Here is a 26,703-nt window from a genome sequence, read left to right on the forward strand (position 1 = left end):
ACAGGCATTTGCATGGCACTTTTGTAGCCAGCATTGCAAGGTATTTATGTGCCAGATATGCTAAACATTCATATGCCCCTTCATGCTTCGGCCACCATTCCAGAGGACATGCTTCCATGCTGATGACGCTCATTAAAAAAATAACACATTAATTAATTTGTGACTGAACTCCTTGGGGAGAATTGTATGTCCCCTGCTCTGTTTTACCCACATTCTTCCATATATTTCATGTTATAACAGTCTTGAATGATGACGCAGCACACATTGTTCATTTTAAGAACACTTCCACTGTAGATTTGACAAAACGCAAAGAAGGTACCAGTATGAGATTTGTAAAGATAGCTACAGCACTCGACCCCAGGTTTAAGAATCTGAAGTGCCTTCCAAAATCTGAAAGGGACGAGGCGGGGAGCATGCTTTCAGAACTCTTAAAAGAGCAACACTCCAATGTGAAAACTACAGAACCTGAACCATCAAAAAAGAAAATCAATCTTCTGCTGGTGGCATCTGACTCAGATAATGAAAATGAATATGCGTCCGTCTGCACTGCTTTGGATTGTTATTGAGCAAAACCTGTCATCAGCAACAACATGTGTCTCCTGGAATGGTGGTTGAAGCATGAAGGGACATATGAATCTTTAGAGCATCTGGCACATAAATATCTTGCAACGCCAGTGCCATGCAAACTCCTGTTCTCAGTTTAAACAAGAAGCGGGCAGCATTATCTCCTGCAAATGTAAACAAACTTGTTTGTCTGAGCGACTGGCTGAACAAAAAGTAGGACTGAGTGGACTCGTAGGCGCTAAAATTTTACATTTTTATTTTTGAATGCAGTTTTTTGTATATAATTCTACATTTGTAGGTTCAACATTCATGATAAAGAGAATGCACTACACTACTTGTATTAGGTGAATTCAAAAATACTATTTCTTTTGTTTTTTTACAATGCAAATACTTGTAATAAAAATTAGTATAAAGTATAAAGAGCACTCTACACTTTGCATTCTGTGTTGTAATTGAACTCAATATATTTGAAAATCTAGAAAACATCCAAAAAGATTTACATAAATGCATTCTATTATTGTTTAACAGTACGATTAAACGTGTGATTAATCACAATAAATTTTGTTAATCACTTGACAGTCCTAATAATAATAATAATTAATAACACACATTATCCTTTTAGGGAATTGATTACTTACATGTCCGCTCACTGCCAATCAAGTCATCACTTTCGGATTCATCAGGATAGATGGCAGTAACTGAGACATCATATAGGGTGTCTGGGTTCAGATTTTCAAAAACCAGAGAATTTTCATCACCATTTAGGATGGTCTGGTGGTGGGAGGAAAGAAAGGAGATAACTGAGCATCTTTCTTTACATTGTGACATTTTAGTTGGCTGCAGATATTGGATCAGATCCCGAAAGCCTCTCCACATGCAATTCCCACCAAAGGGTTTCCAAGATTGAGGCCATTCACGAATTTAATTTCAGATAAAAAGTACTGCTCTGAGAGCGTCCTAAAGAAAACTACATGTTGACTATTCATTCCTACCTCCTGCTTTTCTGTTCCACCATAGGGTCCCCAGGTGATTCTATAGAGAGCCACATCTGGAGCTCCATGGTCCCAAGTGCCTCTGAAACTTTGCTTTGTTACTTCTGTGAGTCTGAGATTGACTGGTGCTGGTACAGGCACTATTATGAAGAAAGGGAAAATACTTAAACAAACAAACAAAAACAAACAAAAGATACAGCCAATAAACTAAGAATAATCACAACCACAAAGCTCCATTAATAAACAACTTTCTATGCAACAGAATATGCTCCCAGACACATTTCCAATGACTTTAATAATAAATTGTAGTGTTACTCAGCACTTATACAGAGCAATTTGTCTTTCATATGGCCAGGTCCTCAGCTAATATAAACTGGCACAGCTCCATGGATTTCAGTAGAACTACACCGACTCATAGCAGCTGAAGTTCTGGAACATAGATTTCCCAGAAGGTATAATTATGACCATCTAGTCTGAGCTCCTGCATAAATTATCCTTAGTACTTCACCCAAGAAGTCCTGCACTGAACCCAATATCTTGTGGCTGAACACTTTTCTTGATGAGCTGTTTTTTCTGTCACTGACAAAAAATCTGCTAGGTTAAAAAACTTTTCAGTATTAGCCTTCTTTTCCCTGTGTAGGATCTAAGTATTTTATAAAAGGGCAGAGGGCTATTTCCATTTTAGAAATGAGGAAACTGAGAGAAAGAGTGGCTTATGCGAGGCCACACAGTTTATCAATGCAAAACTGGGAACAGAACCCACATGTCCTGATTCCTAATGCTATGCCTTCTCCACTAGACAGCTTCAGAAGTTGTATAGATCCCAGAGGGCAGAATTCTGCTCTCTAAGCGTCCTACTTAATAAGAAGAATTTAGAATTCTCAAACTGAAGGTTAAGAAATGGATTAAATGATATTGCTGCCTAAATTCTATAATAATATGCAGCACATTTTGCTTAAACAGAATCTAAGAAAACATATTTAATAGCAGAGTTAAATTAAATATTCCCGCAACTTACAAGTGGTAGCTTTAGCAGCTACTGGTATAGATTCTCCTTCGTCATATACTGCAACGAGTTGTAGATCATACAGAGTTTGTGAGAGAAGACTAGAAAGAACTGTGCTCGTTTTTGATTTATCAACTTCCACCTAGAAACAAAAATAAAGGCAGAAGAATTGTAAATTGACACACAGTTAAGTTTCTGTCCCTATACATGCACATTAATATACTGTAGTCATTGCTACAACAAAAAAGACTAAGATATTCTGGGATAATTTTGCACTCCTTTTGGGGGTGCAATTTGTACCTACATTGTTGCACCTGCACTTGAACTGTGGGTGCAAATCTGGGTACTCATACCTCTGATTACCAGACTGTAGGTGCAAAATAAGTTGTTTGAGCAGCAAGTACTGTAACTGGCACCTGGAGTTAACTTCAAGTCACCAGGGCCTGTTGAAATACATCGTAGAATACTCAAGGAGCAGACAGAGGCAATATCTTCAATTAGCAATTATCTTCAAAAAGCCATTAGCAATTATCTTCAGAAAGTCATGGAAGACAGGAGAGATTCCAGAGGACTGGAAAAGGGCAAATATAGTGACAATCCTGCAGGGATCAGTTCTGGGTCCGGTTCTGATCAATATCTTCATCAATGATTTAGATAATGGCATAGAGAGAGTACAGTTATAAAGTTTGTGGATGATACCAAGCAGGGAGGGGTTGCAAGTGCTTTGGAGGATAGGATGAAAATTCAAAATGATCTGGACAAACTGGAGAAATGGTCTGAAGTAAATAGGATGAAATTCAATAAGGACAAATGCAAAGTACTCCACTTAGGAGGGAACAATCAGCTGCAAACATACAAAATGTCCCTAGGAAGGAGTACTGCAGAAAGGGACCTGAGGGGGTCACCGTGGATCACAAGCTGAATATGAGTCAACAGTATAACACTGTGGCAAAAAAAGCATACATCATTCTGGGATGTATTAGCAGGAGTGCTGTAAGCAAGACACAAGAAGTAATTCTTCCACTCTACTCTGCTCTGATTAGGCCTCAACTGGAGTATTGTGTCCAGTTCTGAGCACCACATTTCAGGAAGGATGTGGACAAATTGGGGGAAGTCCAGAGAAGAACAACAAAAATGATTAAAGATCTAGAAAACATGAGCTATGATGGAAGATTGAAAAAAATGGGTTTGTTTAGTCTGGAGAAGAGAAGACTGAGAAGGACCATGATAACCATTTTCAAGTACATAAAAGATTGTTATCAGGTGGAGGGAGGAAAATTGTTCTCTTCAACCTCTGAGAATAGGACAAGAAGCAATGGGATTAAATTGCAGCAAAAGAGGTTTAGGTTGGTCATTAGGAAAAGCTTCGTAACTGTCAGGGTGGTTAAACATTGGAATAAGTTGCGTAGGGAGGTTGTGCAATCTCTGTCATTGGAGATTTTTAAGAGCAGGCTAGACAAACACCTGTCAGGGATGGTCTAGATAATACTTAGTCCTTCCATGAGTGCAGGGGATTGTACTAGCGGACCTCTCGAGGTTCCTTCCAGTCCTACGATTCTATGATTATCCATGTATAATAATGCAGATGCAAATTGCACCTGCAAAAAGAGCCTCGGACCTTTTGACAATGTACTTTATTGTTAGGTTTCCAGTAATATGCACAACCTGTTCTATCACTCAGCGCAAATGGCTCTAGGGGTGCAATTGTGTGCTGTGCCTCCTGGAAGAGCAGCACATGCAGCTGCAGTCCAGGGCCACAGGGGACTAAAATGGCTTGAAGCCACCTTCATGCCCTCCTGACTTTGAGGTGTTCCAAGGGTGGTGTAGCCACTCTTAGAAAGCCTGAAAGATTGACTATGTTACCTCGGCCCATCTTTGGCTGTCTATGGGCAGCAGGGCCACACAGAGTGTCCAGTGCTTGCTGCACAGGAATTTTCCTTTGGCCAGCTAAGGGGCTTTTCCAGTCCCTTTGTAGAACCAAGGGGATCAGGGGGAGAATTCCAAGATGTCAGTACCCTTTTAATGATATTGCAGCTGCCAAGAGCTGATGTTGTCTGTTTTTACTACCTGTTTCTAATATTATATTTAAGCTTCTTACAGTAAAACAATCTTCGGTTACTTGCTAAAATGCTTTCCACCTACCTCTTTTGGTTCATCTCCCAAAGTTGTTTTGTATCTCAATAGGTATCTGCGGACTTTTCCTGGGGCAGGATCCCAAATAACATTCATGCTGCTGTGAGTAATGTCTCTAACCCTCAAGCTTTTGGCTCCAGCTAAAGGTACTGTAAAATAGGAACAATAATATACAACTACTATTCTCAAACTGGAAACGAAACTCTTTTCACATCTTTTTTTGTTAAAGAAAAAAAGCCAAAAACTTATCAAAGGGAATCCCTGTTTTGGCCACCAGATGAGTCATTTCAACAAATTATCCAGCCACCAGAATAGCTGAAGACCTGCACTCTGCTCATGTTGATGATTTCAAAATTACTCAATATTGGCTGGAAAAGACCCAGAGCCTCTTCTTATAAACGTAATTTCAATGCCATTTAAAGGAGGTCGGTTTAATTAGAAAGTACAGGTAATGCCATTTTAAATAAACACCATTTCAAATGTGCTTATTGTTTTTAAATAAGCCTTTTGGCGCCCAAATCCTAGTTGTTATATTTAGGTGAACAGTCCCACTGAACTCAATGATGTGCGTAAAGCAAGCAGAATTTGGCTTTTAGTAGCGATAGTCCAACTTTTCCTTTACCTTTAGCCTTCTTCCACTTTAACTGTTAAAATACTAAATCTTTTTGAAAACAGGTATCAGTAGGCTCACAATAAAATAAATCCACTGTAAGCTGCTGTTTGCAAGTTGTTAGCCAAACTGCCCTTCCTTTACCAAGCTCCCATGAGCTTGGAGGGGAAGCCATATTGGTGTTTCTTTAAATTAGTTCATTTTCAGTTGAAGTGGCTTTATGACCCTTCAAAACCCTCGCAATGATGAAAAATCCATACCTAGAGAAAAAAATCTACAGAAAGTGACAAAATAAATGTCCCGCTCCTCCACCCACCCATTGCTGCTAAAATATAATGTAAGTTAGATACAACAAAAAGCAAAGCAAGAATTCAAGAAGCCCTTACATGTCACTTCCTGAGTGGTGAGTGGGTCACTGCTGAGATCACCAAACTCTGCATGAATAGTTAAAGTGTAGGCAGTATTGGGGATGAGGTCTACCAGCTGAACATCATTCACCGATGACCCAACGCGCATCTGCACGTGAAAGAAAGATGCAGGTGTTGAAAAATAAAAGAGAGCAGAAAGAAAAAAGCAATGATTTAATTAAAAGAGAACTTTGTTTCCAAGATTTACACTACATTTACAACTTCCTGACTGATGTCATTGTATATAATACTCCAGTAAATGTGCTGCACTTCATATATACCTGCCAGACTTTTCTTACTATTATGGGATACCCTTGAAAATCTAACTGCTTTTTGTGGGGATCCAGAGGGGAGAGACAAGTTACAGAGAACTAAAGGTAACTTTCCACACCTCTTTTTCTACAGCTGGTATTGTGGCATTGAGAGGTTCATACAATAACCGATAACCAGTAGCTCCCCTGAGAGGTTCCCATCTCACTCTCATGGAAGTCGATCCAATGTCATAAGCATTCAGGTTTCTGACTGTAGGGATTGGCACTGTGAAAATATGAAATTATTCATTTTATTCAATCACTTTATTTATTACTTTTCTGCCCACTCCACCGCCTTTTAGCATTACACACCATCCAGCAGTACTATAGAGAATAAGGAGGTATAGGGTTAGTGAAATAAGGAATCCATAGATTTTGTTGTTGTAAGTGGTGATTAACTTAAAGAATTAGTAACAGTCATATCTTTTTTAATGTGTCCAGTGATTTTCTGTCATAACACTAATTTTCAAAATTTTAACATTCCTTTCCTAAAGGACAAAGCTGCATTTTGAAGTGTATATTAAGTTTCTTGAATATTCTAAGTTCTACCTTAATTAATATTAAATGTTGATTATCAACCCCAAACATAACTGGCTTCTGGATTTATACATATAAAGGGAACATTTTTGTATCTATTTTCTTTACTCTGATATACATTTTTCTTACTCTGTAAAAAACTACATGAACAGTAAAAAAAAAAAATCACCTCAAATTTTTAAATCACTAATGTGAATAAATTAATTTGGAATGTATGACCTGCCTAATGTAGAGCAATCACATATGACAGAAGGGAATTGCTAATGATCAACATTTTGACAGGCTCAAGATGCCACTCTATCTTGCATTCAGTAACAACATACATATTATCAATCATTTGAACAGCTGATAATGGAAACATGAGCCAATCTATGCCCGTAAGCACGAAACTGATGTAATTGCTCTGAACCAGGCACACATTAATGCTGCAAAATCAGAGTCAATTTGAGACAACATTTTGGCTGCCTGTAGCAAGAATCTGTGTAATATGGAGGTTGCACCGGTTGAATGAAGGCATTTATTTGACAACTTCTGGACCATATTCCCTGAGGTTATAAGTCGTTTCTTGGAATGTTTCTCCAGGGCTCTGGCCCAAGAGGACTAGTAGAGCAGTGTCTTTATGAGTTTGGAAGGAAGCCAGAGTCAGGGCAGACAATTTCCACCCTGCCACTGTCTCTTATGGCCACAACTTTCCAGGCATGGTTATATGGGCAACTCAAGGACCAAACTACCATTTTATGTTGTCAAGAAGTATTGCAATAATAAGTGTTCTACTGAGGGACTATCATTGGTGTCACACCAGTTGTTAAACACATTGATCATACTGGAATTCTAACTTACAAGTTGTTTCTGAGCCACTTAGAGGTTCACTGCTTTCATCTTCTACCACAGAGAACACTTTAACAACATATTCTGTTTCAGGTTTCAGGTTTCTCAGAACTGTAGTAGTTTCCGCTCGATTTACATAAAACTACACAAAAATAAAAGCAATGTTAATTTAATTTACCAAAGTCATCTTCAGTCTTGCTGCATATTACTCTTGCATCAGTGGAGTTACACTATAAATAAATTCATCCCTTAGTCTTCTGCATGTTTAGTTTTTCAGTATTCTGCCCCCATTATGTATGAAAAAGCATGTTGTAGGGATTTAGGCAGACATATGTTTTCAATAGTGTACAATTAGATTAAAATGACTCCCTACTTTCACAGGTGGTATTTATACTACCCAGTGGTTCTCATACTTTTGTACTGGTGACCCCTTTCAGACAGCAAGCCTCTGAGTACATTAAAAACACTTTTTTACATATTTAAGACCATTATAAATGCTGGAGGCAAAGCGGGGTTTGGGGTGGAGGCTGACAGCTCGTGACCCCCAATGTAATAACCTCGCAACCCTCTGAGGGGTCCCAACCCCAAGTTTGAGAACCCCCTGTGCTACACATTATTTGGTTGAATGGGGAACATGCTTGGAAATGTAATTCAAATTCTTTCTCCCTGTTTTGGAAATAGAATGTAGACAGTATGGCACCACGGAAAATCGAGACTTGTATAGCACATGTACTGTATGCAGTGATATTAGCAACAAGGATCAACCAAAAAGAAGCAGAAAGTCTTCAGAATAAAATGCCATTGGATAAGCAAGGTATAAAGTCAACATGTGCCAGAATGGCTGCCACCTGCCCTAACCAAAGGACAGATCCTGAAGAAAGTGCTAGTTTAGGCTGAGTCAGATCTGAGTATGGATTTAACAGTCTTGACCCTAACTTTGACCCTAACCTAAATACTGTCTCACAACCTGTAGAGCCCACCATCCCTCTTGCTTTTAACCATGACCCAGAATAAGGTGTACTAAAGGACCACTATTTCTAGTTGCTGATATGGTCAGAGAGTTTTCATGAACGGACTTGATTAAAGGAACATATGACTGTGGACGTATGAATCAATGGGCATTACTAGGAAACATAGACAAGTATTTTCTAAGGTATATTAAACTCCAAGTTTCATAATTTTAAAATATCCAAGATCATCTGTAGTATGAACCTCATTTCTGTCAGGTTTTTGAAACACAAAGCAAAAAGAATGTAACTTGCTATTTGTGGCCAGGAATATACCCCTTTTGTAAGATGCCTCCATGCTCTTTGAGACAGAAGTCCTTTCCCACCTCACACCGCTCCACACATAACCAGCATTCTTTCAGATTAACACAAACCTTAAATTGGTACCATGCTGTCTTGGCAGAATCTAGATGAGAGAAACTTCAATATGCAAGAGTCTGCGGTTCATACAGATAAGATCAGAACAGAGACTCCAGGTACTAACCTGCTGAGGTGGGCCTCCAGAAACAGGATAGTATTCAACCCTGTATCTATCCACGCTCTCAACAGGTGCAGTCCACGTCACTCTGAAGGAACGAGGTGTCACCTCAGAAGTCACCAGATTGGAGGGAGATGACAAACCACCTACAGCATTGAAACAAATAAAGGGAGATGCTCATTAATGACGATGGGAATGAAACTCAGAATTATACTCAAGTTCAACTGCTTTGAAAAAAATATTTGCTGCTGCTCTTTGGTGGTATTTCTGAAATGACGCCTCACATCACCGGAGGAGCCCTTACAACAGCAATGACAATTATAGCCCAGCACCACATCATTACATGCCTCTATGGGCAGTAGCCTTCCTAACAGACCTATGCAAGTTCCCTCTCCTTCCTACCCCACCCCGAACACTAACATTTGATAGGGAGAACCCTCATCTTGAGGGGCTCTTTTTCCATGCTAAGCTTTGCTTCTGAGCTGTAAGCCAGCCAGATTTCACATTTCAACAGTGCAGTCCTGTTAAAACTCTTCCCAGGTTGAGTAACTGTCAGTCAGCCAGCGAAGAACCTTCCCGCCTGGTCCTCCACATAAGGGGAGACACATCAAACAACATCTTTTCCACGTGCCTGACCCTGGGAAGAAGGGTCAGCCACGTAATGCTGGTGGAGACAAAACACAGTTGTTATCCCAGGTGGCCTGCACAGCTTCTTTAGGTCGGTAGCTGAAAAAGCAGATTGATTTGACAGTTCCCAGTCAGCAATGGAAATTAATTTTCAGGCCAAGGTATTAAAGCACATAGACTGGGAGAGGATGAATTTGATTGAAAAGGAAGACGTACCTGGGCCTTTTACACTATTACACAGATTAATCGTAAAGTCATCAACAATATTAACGAGGAAGGAGAAATCAGCAGCGTTGTAAACATGGGTATCATCTGGATCTGTTGCAATCTGCTTCAACTCATTTTCATCTGCATTCTTAATACCTTAAATACATGACACATAAACAAGACTTAAATGAAGTGTAATACAGCTAAGCCCCCTGCACCAAAACACATCATTTCTATCGCATTCCATGGAGTCAAGTGCATTACTACTGATCTATTATGTTTTAAAACTCATCTCTACATTCAGTTTTTCTTCATACAATACTTACCAATTGCATAAAGTTCCACTCCCTCATCCCTGAGTCTCTTTGAAGGAGCCACTATATCGTCTTGTGATTTGCCATCAGTGATGAGGACACCGATTTTGCGAGCTTTAGGCCTCAATCCGACTTCTGGTTTGAAATTGTCTTTTAGGATGAAACTCAAAGCCATTCCTAATGTGACATAAAGAGGCAATTGGTGAGTACTGTACACTATTACAAATATACCTTACTGGCAAACAAATATATTTCACACATAGCCATCACTGACCACATCACTCCCCTCTTTACATCCTTTCAAGGGCTGCCCATCATCTTCCACATCAAATTCAAGCTTCTCATCTTCCCCTACCAGGTCCTGCACCACCTCTGCCCTGCTCCCCATTCTTCCTCCTCTCCCTTTTATAGCCTTCCCTCCTGCCAAAATCCCCACCACAGCACCCCTTTTTATCTCCACACTTGTTTTCATGCTGCCCCTTGTGCATTGAATTGCCTTCCCCTCTTTTCATAGGCCAAATTATTTCATCCATCATATTCCTTATCTACCCAAATTCTCCTCCATCAAATCCCTCCTTAAAACACACTCTGCTGAGAACCCTTTCCTTTGAATGATAACCTCAGCAAGATTTCCCCAACACCTCAAGCTTGTGCCATCACTTTCTGTATTATAATATGTCTGAACAGTTTTAGTCATGTCCAAACTAGACTGGAAGCACCTTTGGGCAGGGAATTTTTTTATGATGCACAGTGCTGAGCTCATTGATAATAATGACCAGATAATTTATGGCAATTAATGGAACATTTTTAAATATAGCTTAAGGAAAACTAAGGGAATGTAACGTACCTGTTAGAGTATTGCCTCCTTTGTATGGTAAGTTGGCCACAGCATCTAGTAAACTCTGTTTGGAACCATAAGTATTTAGGTGCCATTCTGTTCTGGGATCTCCACTATACTGAGCAAGAGCTGAAAAAGCCATTATCACTCGGTTACTACATTGTTATGGAACAGTTATGTGCCCAGACCCCTTTTATACCTGCAAGACTTACCAATCTGCACTTTGTCACGACCAATATCAAAGACTTCAACAATACGAGCAATGAAGTTCCTGACTGTTTTAAAATTTGGTCTCCCGATACTCCATGAGCCATCCACCAGCAGCACAATATCAGCTTCTGCTCTGGTAATACACTCCAAGCCTGCCACACCAACCAGAAAAAAAACATGTTATCCATATTAATCCATGCAGGTACTTTATTTTCTTCTGCCCTCTTCTACACTACATGATATACACTGAATTGACTTACTGACTGAAACTTCTAGCATTATCCACTGATGCTCTGTGGCCTGTCAATACCAGCTATTGATCCACTATTCATGAATTATTTCATTGGTACAAGATTTATTGATTTCCTCATACACACATCCCTCCCAGAGGGACCTCTTCTGACATGTCAAAATTCATGAACATGCTTTTCCTTACTATGATAGGCTTTACCTAGCTTGATCTTTATTAATAGAAAATAAATTTATTTCAGATTCCTGAGCGAACAGAAGTTTAAGCTAATAACTAATCTGGCAGTGGGAATGCCCTATATTTTGAATGAACTAAACACTAAAATTAAAATATGTGAGCATTTTCAAATGATCCAGATTTACATTATTTTAGTCTAGAATCAGGGGCTAAACTAATGTCCTGTTTTCAATTATACACTGGAATAATTAGTATATATCATTAACATATTCAGGTAAGCAACATCACTCAACTTGTAGAGAAATAAAATAAATTAATATAGATGGTGCAGAAGTTTGCACATGTAAAACAAGAAAGAGAGAACATAATTTAGAAGAAGATATGCAAACAAATACACAAGTCAAGAGATATAGAAATGACAAAAACAAACATTTATACAAAGCTGCATTGTTTTGAAAAGGAAGAAAGTTATCTCAGATATCCTCAGTTTACAAACTATGGAATAAAAATATGAAAAATTTCAGTTTAATCATATTAGAAATCACAGAACGTTTATACAAAGCAGAAAGATACAAGTATTTAAATGATCTTATTATCAGTCATTTGAAAAAAAAAAACCACTTGTTCACTCTCTTTTCCGGGAGATTGAGTTACCAGCTGCAAATTTTCTGGCTTCTTGCCATCATAGCTTCTGGTCTTTATATGGAAGAAATCCCATTGAGAAAAATCAGCCAAACTCATCACAGTTGAAAGACATTGTGATTTCATCTATGTTCCACATAATTGATCCAATACTGTAGACTCCTAACTACTCGATGTACCTGAGGGTTTAAAAGCATGATCCTCTTCTGCATAGAAAATATAGATCTAGTCTTTAATCAGGACAATACAAATAGTTTGTGGAGTAGAGTTTAAGTAAAATCTTGTTAGATCAAAACTGCATGCATATGTTCACCAATGAAGCTTCATGTAGCTTTAACCAATTAAATTACTTTGGCTTTTACTTTTCTTCCAACTCCCATAATCCCACACCTGAAAGTTCTAGCAAAGGCACTATATCTTTATTAATTTTTGTTATTTTAATAAATAGACAGGGTACCACTCCATACAGAATTTACTTTCCCAGCTACAAATTTCATTTTTACAGTAACCATGATTTTAGTCCATGCATTACTAAAACAGCTTAGCTTACTGTATATTACATTGTAGGAAGGAATGGTAGTTGCAGTAACATAAACATAATAAATATGCCCGGTGCAATTATTTTTCTGCCAGAATTACTAGTTTCTCTCCCATTTCACTGGTAACATCCTTTCTGCTGCTATGCCACCTTTCTCAATTTTACCCTCTAGTATTATATAGAGTTTCTGGCCAAGGTCAGTAAATTCTCTTAGGCACTATATTTCAGGCATACCATTTTTCTAGTTCCACATAGGTAAACACCTCTTCAAATCCAGCAACCACTGCTAAATAACATTTGGAATTGCAAACAAACTAGGGTTTTCTGCCTACCTGTTGCAAAAAAAAAAGGGAGCTGTGTACTTCAATTTTTGGCAATCCAAAAATAGTTTAAAACCTACTTACTGAAGCACATCATCAGCATTTTCTAACTGCTGCTGATAAATGTTATATAAACGAGTATTATTTTTCCATAACATGGTGCTCAAAGAGGGCATTGAATAAAAAAAAGTATCTTTAAAAAGGCTAGGAAAAAAAGAATTTATGTTTGCCTGAATATCATGTTTGGCAGCCAAAAGTAGGTTTTTACCAAATTAATTTCTGAGAGACCTTTTACAGGGGTTAGGATAGACTTCTACAGTAGATACTCAGGGCCAAACCCTCTGTCCCTCTCTGCGGGGCATGCCAGGCCTGAAATGGAGAAGAAATGCCATGGTTCGCACAAGCACAGTAGGGTAAAGGGAAGCAGAGGTCCCTCGCAAACATGTTTCTCAGTCCTTACACAAACTGGAGCTCAACTCCAGGCAGGGGCGCTGGAACAATTTGTATAGTGGGGGTGCTGAGAGCCATTGAACCAAACCATAAACCCTGTGTATGATGGAAACCACTTCAAGCCAGGGGGTGCAGCAGCACCCATGACTCCAGGGGTATGGGGGAATGGTGGGCAATATGAGTCAATCCAGATACACAGGCCCATTACCACACACAGGGAGAGTAGCTGCCTTGACCATTACATGTATTGTTCCTCAGTCCTGTGCACAATACCCCAGGAATGAAATTCATCCCTGTGCAGACAGCAAACAAAAGGCTTATGCCCACTTATGACCTATTTTAAGGATGCTAAGTGGTAGATAGGCCCTGTCCTGGCTCTCTGTGCAGAGGTGTATTTCACCCTGTGTGCACAACTCACTTAGGAGGGCAGCATTCTCTGATCAAGCATTTGGCCCTGTATGAGTGATCATAGGCATGTATGGCTTCTAGATACAGTGAACTTGGTCTCGACTAATCAGCACTGCTTAACAGGAGTGACCTTTTAATAAAAGTGGAAGAGAACTGTACTCATGAATTTAGGCATACTTGAGGATACAGGTTTTACTATTCATCAAACCCTGTAAATAAATGTTTGTTAGTTAAATGTATTGCAGCATCTTATGATAAAAGTGACAGGGAAATGCTAAACCTATCTGAAACATTAGAAAACAAAAGACAGATATTCCATTTGCCTCAATGTGATCAGGTTTACCTCCGGCTAAGAATGGCATCACAGTAGCATCTGAAAGGGTGGTCATTTCTTGGCCAACCAGTGGTGCACTCTCCCCTCCTTCAAACATTCCAAAAACATTTACCTTATAGGTAGTGCCTGCCCTACAATAGTAAAAAAAAATACATGGATATGTCAAATCAATTTGATCAGCTAAATGCTGATGTTTCACCAATAAATAAACTAGACCTTTTAACGTGGATTTGATTGCTTTTCAGATATCTCACATGTGAAGCATGATCATAGTTTCTATACTGACTATTACTATATTATGTTATATGGTATAGTACATGTTCTAAATCCATATGTCTGTGTTTGCTTACATACCTCCTAACTTCAGTGAGAGTTTTCCTTAAGGTAGTATCTGAGTGAGGAACTAAGGAATTGATGATTTGGCCTTTTGTTACATTAAAGATCGCTACTCAGTTTTTTTCTATAGAGGAGAAGGTCTAGAAATGTAAAGCCCTGAGTCCTGTGCCTCAACTGATATAATGCGGTGTAATTCCATTGAAGCCAATGGAGCTCTCCCGCTTTATACCAGCTGAGTGTCTGGTTCCAGATCTGTAACTATATACCATAGTTTGTTCATTTGAGGTCAGATTTTTAATGGTGCCACTCTGAGCATGCCCAACTGACACACACAGGGTCGGTGCAACCCATTAGGCGACCGCGCTAGCATTTGGGGGGCGGCATTTCGGGTCCTTCGGCAGCGGCCGGATCTTCGGCTGCCCCGGTCGTCGTCAGCATTTAGGCGGAGGGAGCTGGGGCAGGGGGGCGCGGGGAGGGCCGCCTGCAACAAGTAAGCGGGGGGCGGTGGCACGCAGGGGAACCGCTCCCCACCCCAGCTCACCTCTGCTCCGTCTCCTCCCCTGAGCACGCCGCCCCGCTCTGCTTCTCTCCCTCCCAGGAGAGAACAGCTGGTTGGCGCCGCAAGCCTGGGAGGCGGGAGAAGTGGAGCAGCGACGGCGTGCTTGGGGAGGAGGCGGAGCAGAGGTGAGCTGGGACAGGGAGCTGCCGCACGGCTCCCCAGGCCGGGGGGAGCTGCCGCGGGGGGGGCGCCTCAGGGTGGAGGGGGGGAGCTGCCGCGGGGGGGGGCGCCTTAGGGCGGAGAGCTGCCACAGGGCTCGGAGAGGGGGGGCGCAAGGTGGAAGTTTCGCCTAGGGTGCGAAACATCCTTGCACCCTCCCTGGACACACATACAATTCCTGATGCTCCCATGCAATTCCCAGTGCTCATGTAGGAGTATGACATGTTCAGAATTGCATCTTTAAATCTCGGGGTCTTCCCCATAATGAACATAGAGCTCTATCCAGAACTGAACTAGACTGCTACAATTTTAGCTTCAAAATTCTTTAGAAAAAAGTTTGGACAACTCAATCTTCTCCTCTGCTCCTAGTATCAAGCATGCCATCTTGCTCTCTCACATGCCCCAGTGAGATCACAGACAGAACATTGGAATCCATGCTTGCAGATGCCTTTCTGGGTTTGAATAACAATTCCCTGGAAGCCCATGGCCCTTAAAGGTTTTTCTTACTTATGCTTGACTCTGTCCTACCTACCAGCCTCTTTATCATCATGGCCCTAGTGCAGCCTTACCTACAATAGCATTAAAACTAAGGAAAAAGGGGTATCTTTGTGAAAAAATACATACTTTTTTCATAAACACATTGCTGTAAAGAAGGGATGGTAAAGCTATTCATAACCTGAGCCATTTTATTTCTAATAATTAAACTAGTAACCCAAAATTAAAAAGAATTATTAGCCATACCTAAGCTCCTCCAATACAACTGTATTGTCATATGGCCCAACAATTAGTTCTCCAAGTCTATCTTCTCCTGTCGGATGGAAAGTTATTTTGTAACCTCTCACTTCCCCAGGGGCAGGCTCCCAAGTTACTCTGAAACTTGACATAGTGGAATCAGAAGTTTTCATGTTTCTGGGTGGTTTATACGGAGAGGCTGCCAGGATCGAAGGGGAAAAAAGCCATAATTTAGATCACTTATGTATATGAAAAATATTAGTAAATACTACTGCAAAAAACCCATGTACAACTGCCGTCGCTTATTAATTTTTTGTGTATTTTTCAATTTAAAACAATATTTAAAAAGCACCTATTCTGGGCTCGCACTGGATTTGCTTGGCATAATCACTAGTACCAAGCCATGAGAGGCAAGACCAGATGCTTCCTCTCAACCCAAAACCAGAAAATAAGAAAATTACCAACCAGACATTAAAACAAGCCCAACCGCCCTCACCCACAAATACCACCAGCCCTTCTCAGCCTCTTCCTTCTTAGGGGTAAAGATACAGGCCTTGCAGCATGTCCTGAAGGTCAAAAGATTCAGGCTATTTCACACCAAGGAGGGAAATAAATTCCAAAGTTGAAGCCCTTCATAAAAAATGCCCTGCCAGCAGTTCCCTCCTTTTGTACTCAGAAGGCAGTGTGGCAGGTCTCAAGCCATTTAGAGACTTACAGGTCAAACTTTACTCTCTATTTTGAAACTAACAGGCAGCCAGTTCAGATCAGAGCGCACTGGTGTCATGTGCTCCTGGTGAGAGACACTGCTTAGCAAACAAGTGGTTGATAGACATGGCAATTTCTTGCATAGTCCTTGAAATACCTTATTGTATTAAGTTTACGTATTATTGTGGGTCAGGATTCTATGTAATCTCTCTAGGGGGAGATGGGGCAGATGTGAGACGAGAGAATTAAAAAATTATACTGAAAATGTGCCAGACAACTATGGACTTTGAGTAAGCATGAGATGGGTCCAAAGTGCAGGTTGTGGTACAAGGTGCTCACAATGACTCTAGTGCTCCAGTGAGCCACACTGGCAGCAACTGAAGCAGAAAAGTTGAAACATTTGTCTCTTTCAGATATTGCCCTACATCCATGGAAGAACACAATTAAATCCAAATCCATTTGATTTTCTCTGCAAAGCACCAGACAATTGCCTTGCAAAAGGAAGCACTTGTATCAGAGTGAGGACAGATCAGATTAATGAGGCTCTCCACTACTCAAAACAAATCCCCTTACCAAGGCTTAATGCATGATGTGTTGATTCTAAAGGGCTCTGAGAGAAAATATTGTTCCTTCAACAAACTACTCTTTCCCTAGCCAGAGTTCCATGGATAGCCCTCTAGTCACCTTCCCTCCTGTTTTAGCTACTGCCGATCATTGTAAACCATGGTCACCAATGAAGCCAAATCCTCATAAAACAACAGATGCAGTCCATCTTGATAACAGGAAGGCTAAGCGCACCCTGAAAGTAACCTTTTATGGCAACACTGAGTGACATGACGCCACGCCGACCTATGTCAGAGTGAGACTGGATCGCACGCTAACCTTCCACGACCATCTGAAGAAGGGAGCTGTCAAGACAAAGACAAGGGTCAACCTGGTCCAGAAACTGGCAACCACAAGCTGGGGAGCATCCGCATCAGTGTCATGGACATCAGCGATGGCCCATGGGTATTCCGTACCTGAGTACTTTGCACCAGTATGGAGCAGAAGTAGCCATACTAGACTTGTTGATGTCCAACTCAACATTGCGGTGTGGTGCATCACTGGAACCCTCAAGTCGACTGCAACCCTTTGACTGCCAGTGCTGTCGCACATTGCTCCCCCATCCATTTGCCATGATGCCACAAACCTTTGGGAATTCCAGAGGATCATGGGAAATGAACATCTTCCCATCCACCAGGGCCTAACAACATCCCTCACCACCGCTTGAAGTCATGTAAGCCCTTTTGGACCCATGCATTTAACCTTCAGTGATGCAACTTCAACCCTGATGAAGCTTGGAAAGCTGAATACAGTTCACAAGAAGTCACAAACACTTTGTGAAAGACTGATGCAGAAGATCCCTGGCTTCAATCTCCCACGAAGCTCATGGGCAATCCTATACCACATCTGCACAAACCATGGCAGATGCAGATACTTGCTGCACAAATGGAAAATTAAAGATTCTCCAGAGTGCGACTATGGTCACCTAGAACAGACCATGGAATATATAACAACTCAATGCCCGATTCGCGAATACTAAGGAGACATCACCGCAATACACTCTGCTACTTCAGATGCAATTATTTGGCGTAACCATTTAAATGTCAGTGTATAGTTGTTGCTCTATATTTACATCAGCCATATGAAGAAGACCCATGAGGACAACGCCAAGGAATAAGTTCCCCAAAGGCCACTTCAAGAATTACAAAGACAAATTACAAAGTCCTAACAAACCATTGAGAAGTGGTCTGTTGAAGGAACAATATTCTCTCACAGAACTGTCCAGAAACACTTATTTTCCATTGACTTCTAAGGACCAGCCACCAGAACAGGTTTGCTGCTCTAACAAAAGTGGTATACCCCAATCTCAAATAGCAGGAGGCAATGATCAGGCCATGACACAGGTAAAATTTTCAACAATCCCAACTCCATGCCCATCCTGTAGCAATTTTTTGTTAATTCCTGTTCTTGGAGATCTGTCAGATAACAGATTAGCTAACACTTGGTCTACTTACTGTACAATTGCTTTTCTACCCCCTACAATGAATACCTTTAATCATAAGATTTTTACTATTTATTCAAATTTAATTATATATAATACATACCTGTTGTTCCTTCTCCTTGCCTGTGTTTTCCTTCCCCAGATTTATACATTGGAATAACAGAGATGTTGTATTTGGTTAGAGGATGAAGTCGTTTTAACACTGTAGTTGTGGAAGTAGCTGGTACTTTTGCAACCACCTGCCTTCCTCCACTGACTGGTCGGTAAACTACACGATAGCTCACAACTTTCCCAGGTGCAGGCTGCCATGTAATTCTCATTGAATTCTCCGTCTCTTCGTCTACTCTCACCCTCCTGGCATTTGGTGACACTTTTCAATGTAAAAATATGGATAAATATTTATTTTGTCACATAAAAACATGCACAGATATGTCTACACATTCATTCAGCACTACGAATATCATCTGTGATTTGTCCTTCCAAATTACAGCATATCATTAAACAGGAGTTCATTTGCGGTTCTAAGAGCCCGCCATGAAAACTTTCTGATCCCGCTGGAGTAAATTAACACAACAGCTATGCTTAGATAACTATGCTTTCCATCACAGAGCAAAAAAATGAGCAATTCATGTAACACAGTAATCCAGCATAATAGGGAGTTCTACATAATAAAACATCATTTTTGGTAACCTATTGTTTAAATAATGAGTTCAGCACTTCCAAATGCTAGTGATAAAAGGCCAAATCCTGCAGACATGACTTGTTTGGTTTTTTGGGGGGAAGGAGGATTTTTTTATACAGGCAAAACTCCCTGTGAAGCCCAGTTTTTCAGACCAAAGAGGTTCAGATTGTTCTGATAAGGTACTGACAAGCATCCAAACTATTGGGTGGATATCTCCAAACAAATAGACCAGCCCAATCTTTTGTGAGTCTCCCACCTCTAATCTTAAGGCAGTAACAGTTCTGAAGAATGTGGATGTCTTATAAAGCACTTCAGTTTCACTCTCCAGGCAATAACACCCATGCTTCTTAAGTCACGTTCCTGCCTTGTAGCAAACACCATCAAATAAAAAACCTGAAGTGAAATGGAAGGCATGTCTGGTGCTGGCTGTCAGCTGGGCATGCCACCCTAGGTTTTGGCAATGCAGAGCCTTCTTGGCATGCCAGAGTCAGAGTCGGTTTTCACTTCACTGAGAGGTATGCCACAGAATGCTGAAATAACCTCTCTCAGCATTTGGAACTGGCCATAGAATCATAGAACCATAGGCTTAGAAGGGACTGCAAGGGTCATCTAGTCTTTCCATTCTGGTCTGTTCACTTTCAAACAGCTGTAACATTAGGAAGATTAATACTATGTGGTGTTGGTCACATAAGAAAAATCTAGAACTGTGAGTAAGAGATGTAGCCAACTTCAAACCGACTCACCTGAGCCTGGGAGGAGGAAATCACAGGGCAGGAAAATTACTAACCCCAATGGAATGAACTCTGACTTTTCTCTCTACCCTGGTTACTTGTTCCTCCCGTCAGGGCCGGCTCCAGCTTTTTTGCCGCCCCAAGCGCGACGAAAAGAAAAAAAAATGCGATCGGCGCCACTTCGGCGGCTGCTCTACTGCAGCCGCTTCATTCTTTGGCGGCAATTCAGCGGCCGGTCCTTCCCTCGGAGAGGGACCGAGGGACCCGCCGCCGAATTGCCACCGAAGACCTGGACATGCTGCCCCTTTCTGTTGGCCGCCCTGCGCTAGTGCCTGGAGCCAGCCCTGCCTCCTGTTTCTCCCCCAACAACCACACCCTCCAACCCAAAAAGCCCCAGGAACTATCCCCAGATTCTGCCACTCTCATTCACGTTGAACTCTAGCTTACTCTCTAAGTAACCCCGTTAATTTCAATGGGACTCCTTGCAGAGTAGGGTACAATTTAACATGAATAAAAATAGCTGAATCTGGTTCCATGAGATATAAATGACCTATGATTATAAATAATCATAGCTCAGAAAAAAAAGTGGGGGGATGGTACTTCATTGAGTTGAGATGGGCAAGGGTTTCATTGGGTTTTTTTAAGGAGAGGGGTTAATAAAAAATAAGGTCTAGTCTCTTGTCAATGTAAGTTGCATTAATAGGAGTATCAAGAGTTTGTGCGGGAGATAATAAGTGTCACAATATCCCAGGTCACAATTCGGGCTGTTCTTTGGGGTATGCTGTATTGCACTTACCTTCAGTAGTAGCCTCTCCTTCTAGAGGAGCTCCGTCTCCACTGTTATAAGAAGCAATGACTGAAATCTTATATTTAGTCTCTGGCTGTAAATTTTCCAGCTCAGTATTTATTACATTTCCAGGAACTGTGCTCTCCCCAGTCTGACCATCATAAAGCGATTTCCATACTATTCTATAACGACGAACTGCTCCTGGAGCTGCTGTCCAAGATAGTCCCATTGTAGTGTCAGTTATGTCTCTAATAACCAAATCACGAGGTGAGCCACGGTCTGCAAGAAAGGAAGTCATAAGAGAGGGACTATGACTAAGACACAGCTAGCGAATATTACAGCGAAATAGGAACAGAAAAATAAAATGCTCACAGAATAAAATTAAAATGTTCACAAGAACACCAGCTCAAATGAAATACAGTCATTCTTTTATGAGGAAGATTAAGGCCCTTGTTCAGCAAAACACTTAAGACCATGGTTAACTTTAAATACATGAAGAACGAGGAGTACTTGTGGCACCTTAGAGACTAACACATTTATTTGAGCATAAGTTTTCATGGGCTAAAGCCCACTTTATCAGATGCATGCAGTGGAAAATACAGTAGGAAGATATATATATATATATATATATATATATATATATATACAGAGAACATGAAAAAATGGGTGTTGCCATACCAACTCTAATGAGACTAATTGAATAAGGTGGGCTATTAGCAGGAGACAAAAAACATTTGTAGTGATAATGAGGATGGCCCATTTCAAACAGTTGACAAGAAGATGTGAGTAACAGTAGGGGGAAAATTAGCATGGGGAAATAGTTTAGTTTGTGTAATGACTCATCCACTCCCAGTCTTTATTCAAGCCTAATTTAATGGTGTCCATTTTGCAAATTAATTCCAGTTCTGCAGTTTCTCGTTGGAGTCTGTTTTTGAAGTTTTTTTGTTGAATAATTGCGACTTTTAGGTCTGCAATAGAGTGACCAGGGAGGTTGAAGTGTAAATTTGTTAGTCTCTAAGATGCCACAAGTACTCCTCGTTCTTTTTGCTGATACAGACTAACACGGCTACAACTTTTAAATACATGAGCAATCTCAACCCTACTCAGCAAGACACTCGAACTTGAATACTTTGCTGAACAAGGATGGAATTACTTACATGCTTAAAATTAGGCATTAAAATTAAAATTAAGTATGTGCTTCAGTGCTTTGTAGTTAATCTAGGTTAGCTTTATCTTCCAAACTAGCAATTATGCCTCACAATCCATCTTCATCCCAAAAGCTCAAGTAACTCATTTATAGGCAAATAATGAAACCTTGGGTAATTTTTTCCTGATGTTAAATCTGTGTGAAAAAATTCCTTCTAAATTTCTTGAGTCCTTCACCCTTTCTTTACTTGTTCATATCCCCTTATCCTTATATTTGACACTGCCCCCAAACAGCTATCCTCTCACTTCCTTCTATAAGTCTGTATACACCAATGAGAAGTCTATTCCGCCACTGATGCAAGGGCATTTATGCATATAGGGTTTATTGGATTTACCAGAAATAAATCACTTTCCACTGATTGATTAATTCAGACACTTAAGAGTTTTTGTTTGCTTGTTTTTCAGGAAACATTATGGGTCCAACTGCAGTCAATGGAATTTACACCTATGTGACTTGGACCCCTGGCTCACCTAAAGCATCAGGTAGGATAATCAAGTCCCTCTATCATTCCAATTGTTCTTTGTTGTATCTTTTCCATTTCCATAACATCTTTATTATAGTAATAGGTTAAGAACTGCACACAGGTTTTTCATAACATGCCCCCATTTAGGAAATGTCTGACATTGTTTTCAGCCCTTCTCTCTTTCCAGTACCTGAGAATTATAGATTTGGCTGCTATCATTGCTACCAGCACCCATCTTCCTGAATGGTGTGAGAATATACCTGTCAACTGCCCCCATTGTATTTATTTACAACTAATCTGTCATGTATTTACAACATAAAGTGTAGTAATTGTAGGCTGGAGGCGTTATCTTTTCTGTACTAAGTTTTGCCAGACTCCTGTTGTATTGTTCTTCATAGCTGGTTGTCCTCACATTTCTTGGAGTGCACTAAACAGCTCCTTAGTCTGTATAATCAAGAAGGTGTAAGCTAGAAGTCTGATGCTCACTTTAATACACCAGTTTCATGCCCATATAACGCTGTTGACTTTAATAGAGCTCACTGGTTTAAAATTAATGAAACAGCCTGGAGGATTAGGTCTATGGAGTTTGCTGTGTTCAATGTGACATCTGGGTACACTTATTAATGTGAGCTAAAATATGCTACTGAAATGGCTAGAGCCCTAGTTTTTTTTCTTTATGCAATGGCAAAGTTGTAGCTATAAACAAAAATCCCTACACACACAGATGCAGTGCCTACTTCGACGTGTGCTCTATGTGAAATTCCTTACTGATCTCCCTAAGGCCTTCCTGCAGTGAGCAAGGCTGCAATGGCTCCCCTGAATGGCTGCTTAGCAAGAGGTTCCCCCAAACCAATCTCTGTTCTAGGCTTAAGCAGGGAGGAGGGCCTTGAGCCAGCCCTCTGCACCACAGGTAAGCTTTACCCACAGTGACAAGTACCCACTAATATATTTGAGATTGACCAGAGCCATAGTACCAGAATCAAACCTCTTTGAATGCGGGGGAAGTTTCAACCCTAATCCAACCTCCACAGAGCAGGCTCATCTTTGCAAATACTATCAGGCGAGAAGTTTATAATTGTGAGCTGATTTCAGTGCAGAACTATGCCTGGAAGGGTTTTCAGATTGGTTCCAATTTATATACCATGGTTTAATCTTGCTAGGCATCTGTCTTTATTTAAACCCTGATCCGACACACGCAATCCCATTGGATATCAGAGGGGTAGCCGTGTTAGTCTGTATCCACAAAAACAATGAGGAGTGCGGTGGCACCTTAAAGACTAACAGATTTATTTGGGCATAAACTTTCGTGGGTAAAAAACACACTTCTTCAGATGCATGGAGGGAGCTTAATCCCATTGGAGTTGGTAGGACTACTTGTATAAAGGCTGAAGGTTTGAATGATATCGTTGTAGCAATAATCAATGGATTAAATAAACATGGTCTCCCATTAATTCTGAATCAGTGAAAGAATAATTCCATTTTGGTTTATTGATGAAAGGACACAGTTGCTGGGATTTTATTAAAATGTTCTTAGTGGTTGTATCTTTAATAAACAGAATATATTTGTACAATCTTATTTTTCTAAACCTAACCCATTGCTAGTATGTGATCCAGACAAGGATCCCTTGGATATCTCATCACCTTTCTCTGGTTTTTCCATCCAAACTTAAACACAAATTCCTTCAATCCTTCTAGCCTGCCACTCTAAATATGACACGCACACAGAGGCACTATTGATTTCAAAAACAACATTTTAAGATCCAGCTTTTTGTTACAGTTGAATTATTTATTGTCATAAGGAAAAATAACTCACTACTGCATCTTTCAGTGTAACTTTACCCTGTTATGCTAAAAGATCCAGATTCATCCTGATATACACTCCATGCAAACTCACTGATTTCAGTCCATTAAGTCAGGGCAGAATTTGGACCCCAAAGAGTAATTTTCCTGGAAGACTGAAAAAAGATTTGTCGTCAAAAGTAAATTACACCAATTTTCTGTCTACTCTAAAGTTTCTGCTCCCAACCCTTGGCTTTTTCATTCAATAAAAAAAATCTGAATATAATCCAAATGGAAATATTATGGAAAACCCAACATGATAGAATGCACAGATGTTTCACAATACAAACCTCTCTTTCCATATTTTAATGTAATATAAATATACAAGTCACTTTATACTGACTACTTCAAATCAAGTCTCTGCCACAACATGATTTCAATATTAAACTATCTGCTACCACAGCACAATTCTCAGCAAATAACACTGGGACAGTATGGCTAATGATGTGTTGGAGACACTGCAACAATCATTGCATATTTAAACCAATTATTAAATTATTATATGTGCCACTAAATAGCAGAAGAAAATAATTTATTTGCAATGGAGTGTAATCAAGCCCATCTACCGACAAATGTTAGCTCTGGAAAGAAAAAAGAAATCATATGGAACTAAAGTACCACTTTTTGTTGAATAAAAATAAACTTTGGGCTTCTTACCAAGCCGCCGGGCCTAAATGGAAAAATTTGACTTCAAATAGCTGGAAACTGCTGACAAGGCATCTTACCAACTAAGGGAAATTAGACTTTTAATATGTTATACTCCAACTGAGAACATTTATCTAAAATAACACACTAATTTGATTTGCACCTCATGTGTGAGGTATAAGTTTGTAGGCAGATATTTTCACAAGAAGCTACCACATGAGTATCTATGGGTCTGGAGGTGGGGGAAAGAAGCAGCTGTGTTTAGAAAGTGGTGCAAAGTCCTAAGTTATTAAGATTCTGCTAAGCATTAACTAAGCTGCTACATTGGGAGTTTAGAAATATACTTAAGTTCAGTGACATTACCAGTATAATGTAATGGCTAGTAGGCATACAATTATACCTATTAGCCATGTTTAGTTTGTTTGAGAAGTATAAGTATGCAAATCACACGGTAAATCTGCTTGCCTACTATTTATCTGTCATAGAGGTTTGCACTGCTGCCTATCACTAACGTATCTGAGCAATTATTCTGATCTTCTGTTTAAATGTTCAAGAATCTTAATTGCTAAATGCAGGACTGGCTCTAGGCACCAGCAAAGCAAGCACGTACTTGGGGTGGCACAATTCCAGGAGCAGCATTCCGGCCACCCGTGGGTTTTTTTGTTTGTTTGTTTGTTTGTTTGTTTGTTTGCTTGGGAAGTTGCGCTCTTGGGGTGGCAAATTTTTTGCTTGGGGCGGCAAAAAACCTAGAGCCAGCCCTGGCTAAATGCTCCAACAAAAAGGATTCTCATACACCTTAATATCTCTGCTGCTTACAAGAACAGGATAGCCAAGGAAAGTAGAAAGACCATTCACAATAAGGTAGGGTAAGGGCATGGTGGTGAAACAGATGGTGGTTGTACTGGCTGGTGGTGGTCTTTGGCTCAGAGCCAACAGAATCGGCATAGTCCTCTCTGTTTTCTCCCTTGTTTGGAATGGATGCCCCATACATCACAGCTCCACTTTTTCATCCAGTCCCAGTATCACCATCACATGATGAAGTGCTCTGACTTTGAAAATTACCCAAAAGCCCCTGCCCCCAGTAACTGTGCTAGGCACTGTGGTGTTCAATTTTGACTTCAACGGGCTTTGGCTCAGGTTCTCAATGTCTCTACAACAGTTTCCTCACTCCAATACGTCTGTTAGTCTGTAAGGTGCCACAGGGCTCTTTATCGCTTTTTACAGATCCAGACTAACACGGCTACCTCTCGGATACTTATCCTCACTTAGTATAGACAGACCCTTAGATATAAAACAGGTTCTCTTCCTTCCAGCCCTGAATCTCTGCAAGTCTTCACTTTTCATATCAAGGTTTTCCATCATGCTGAGCCAGAGACACAATATCCGATTTAAGTCCGTTTCCTACACTTGCTTGGCTCTTGTCTCCTGAGCTCTCCAGCAATCATTTTTGCTCCTGAACACATGACTTACTCAGTTAAGGCTACACTTACACTACTAGCTAGGGGTGGGCGTATAAACACCAGTCAAGCTGCAGTAGAATGGGTAGCTGTAGCAGAGGCACGGCTGAGCCATGCCGAGTACAAGCCCAATTAAAACCGATGGGTCTGTACTCAGTACGGCTGGGCT

The 26,703-nt window shown here is 40.5% G+C and overlaps 1 protein-coding gene across 1 annotated transcript in view; it reads right to left on the reverse strand.

Annotated features, from left to right (window-relative positions):
• Positions 1 to 26,703, reverse strand: part of COL12A1 (collagen type XII alpha 1 chain) — a 126,372-nt gene that overhangs the window by 63,624 nt on the left and 36,045 nt on the right. The window contains exons 15-30 of the mRNA XM_065401398.1: positions 20,933 to 21,202; positions 18,827 to 19,093; positions 15,984 to 16,173; positions 14,198 to 14,319; positions 11,072 to 11,221; positions 10,869 to 10,988; positions 10,034 to 10,198; positions 9,717 to 9,863; positions 8,880 to 9,019; positions 7,401 to 7,530; positions 6,104 to 6,249; positions 5,692 to 5,821; positions 4,705 to 4,844; positions 2,575 to 2,704; positions 1,557 to 1,696; positions 1,203 to 1,335 (exon numbers count right to left, since the gene is read on the reverse strand). Of these exons, the coding sequence (XP_065257470.1) occupies positions 1,203 to 1,335; positions 1,557 to 1,696; positions 2,575 to 2,704; positions 4,705 to 4,844; positions 5,692 to 5,821; positions 6,104 to 6,249; positions 7,401 to 7,530; positions 8,880 to 9,019; positions 9,717 to 9,863; positions 10,034 to 10,198; positions 10,869 to 10,988; positions 11,072 to 11,221; positions 14,198 to 14,319; positions 15,984 to 16,173; positions 18,827 to 19,093; positions 20,933 to 21,202 (2,520 nt within the window). The remainder of the gene's footprint in view (positions 1 to 1,202; positions 1,336 to 1,556; positions 1,697 to 2,574; positions 2,705 to 4,704; positions 4,845 to 5,691; positions 5,822 to 6,103; positions 6,250 to 7,400; positions 7,531 to 8,879; positions 9,020 to 9,716; positions 9,864 to 10,033; positions 10,199 to 10,868; positions 10,989 to 11,071; positions 11,222 to 14,197; positions 14,320 to 15,983; positions 16,174 to 18,826; positions 19,094 to 20,932; positions 21,203 to 26,703) is intronic.

This window comes from Emys orbicularis, chromosome 3 (assembly GCF_028017835.1).
Source record: "Emys orbicularis isolate rEmyOrb1 chromosome 3, rEmyOrb1.hap1, whole genome shotgun sequence".
Taxonomy (NCBI): Eukaryota; Metazoa; Chordata; order Testudines; family Emydidae; genus Emys; species Emys orbicularis.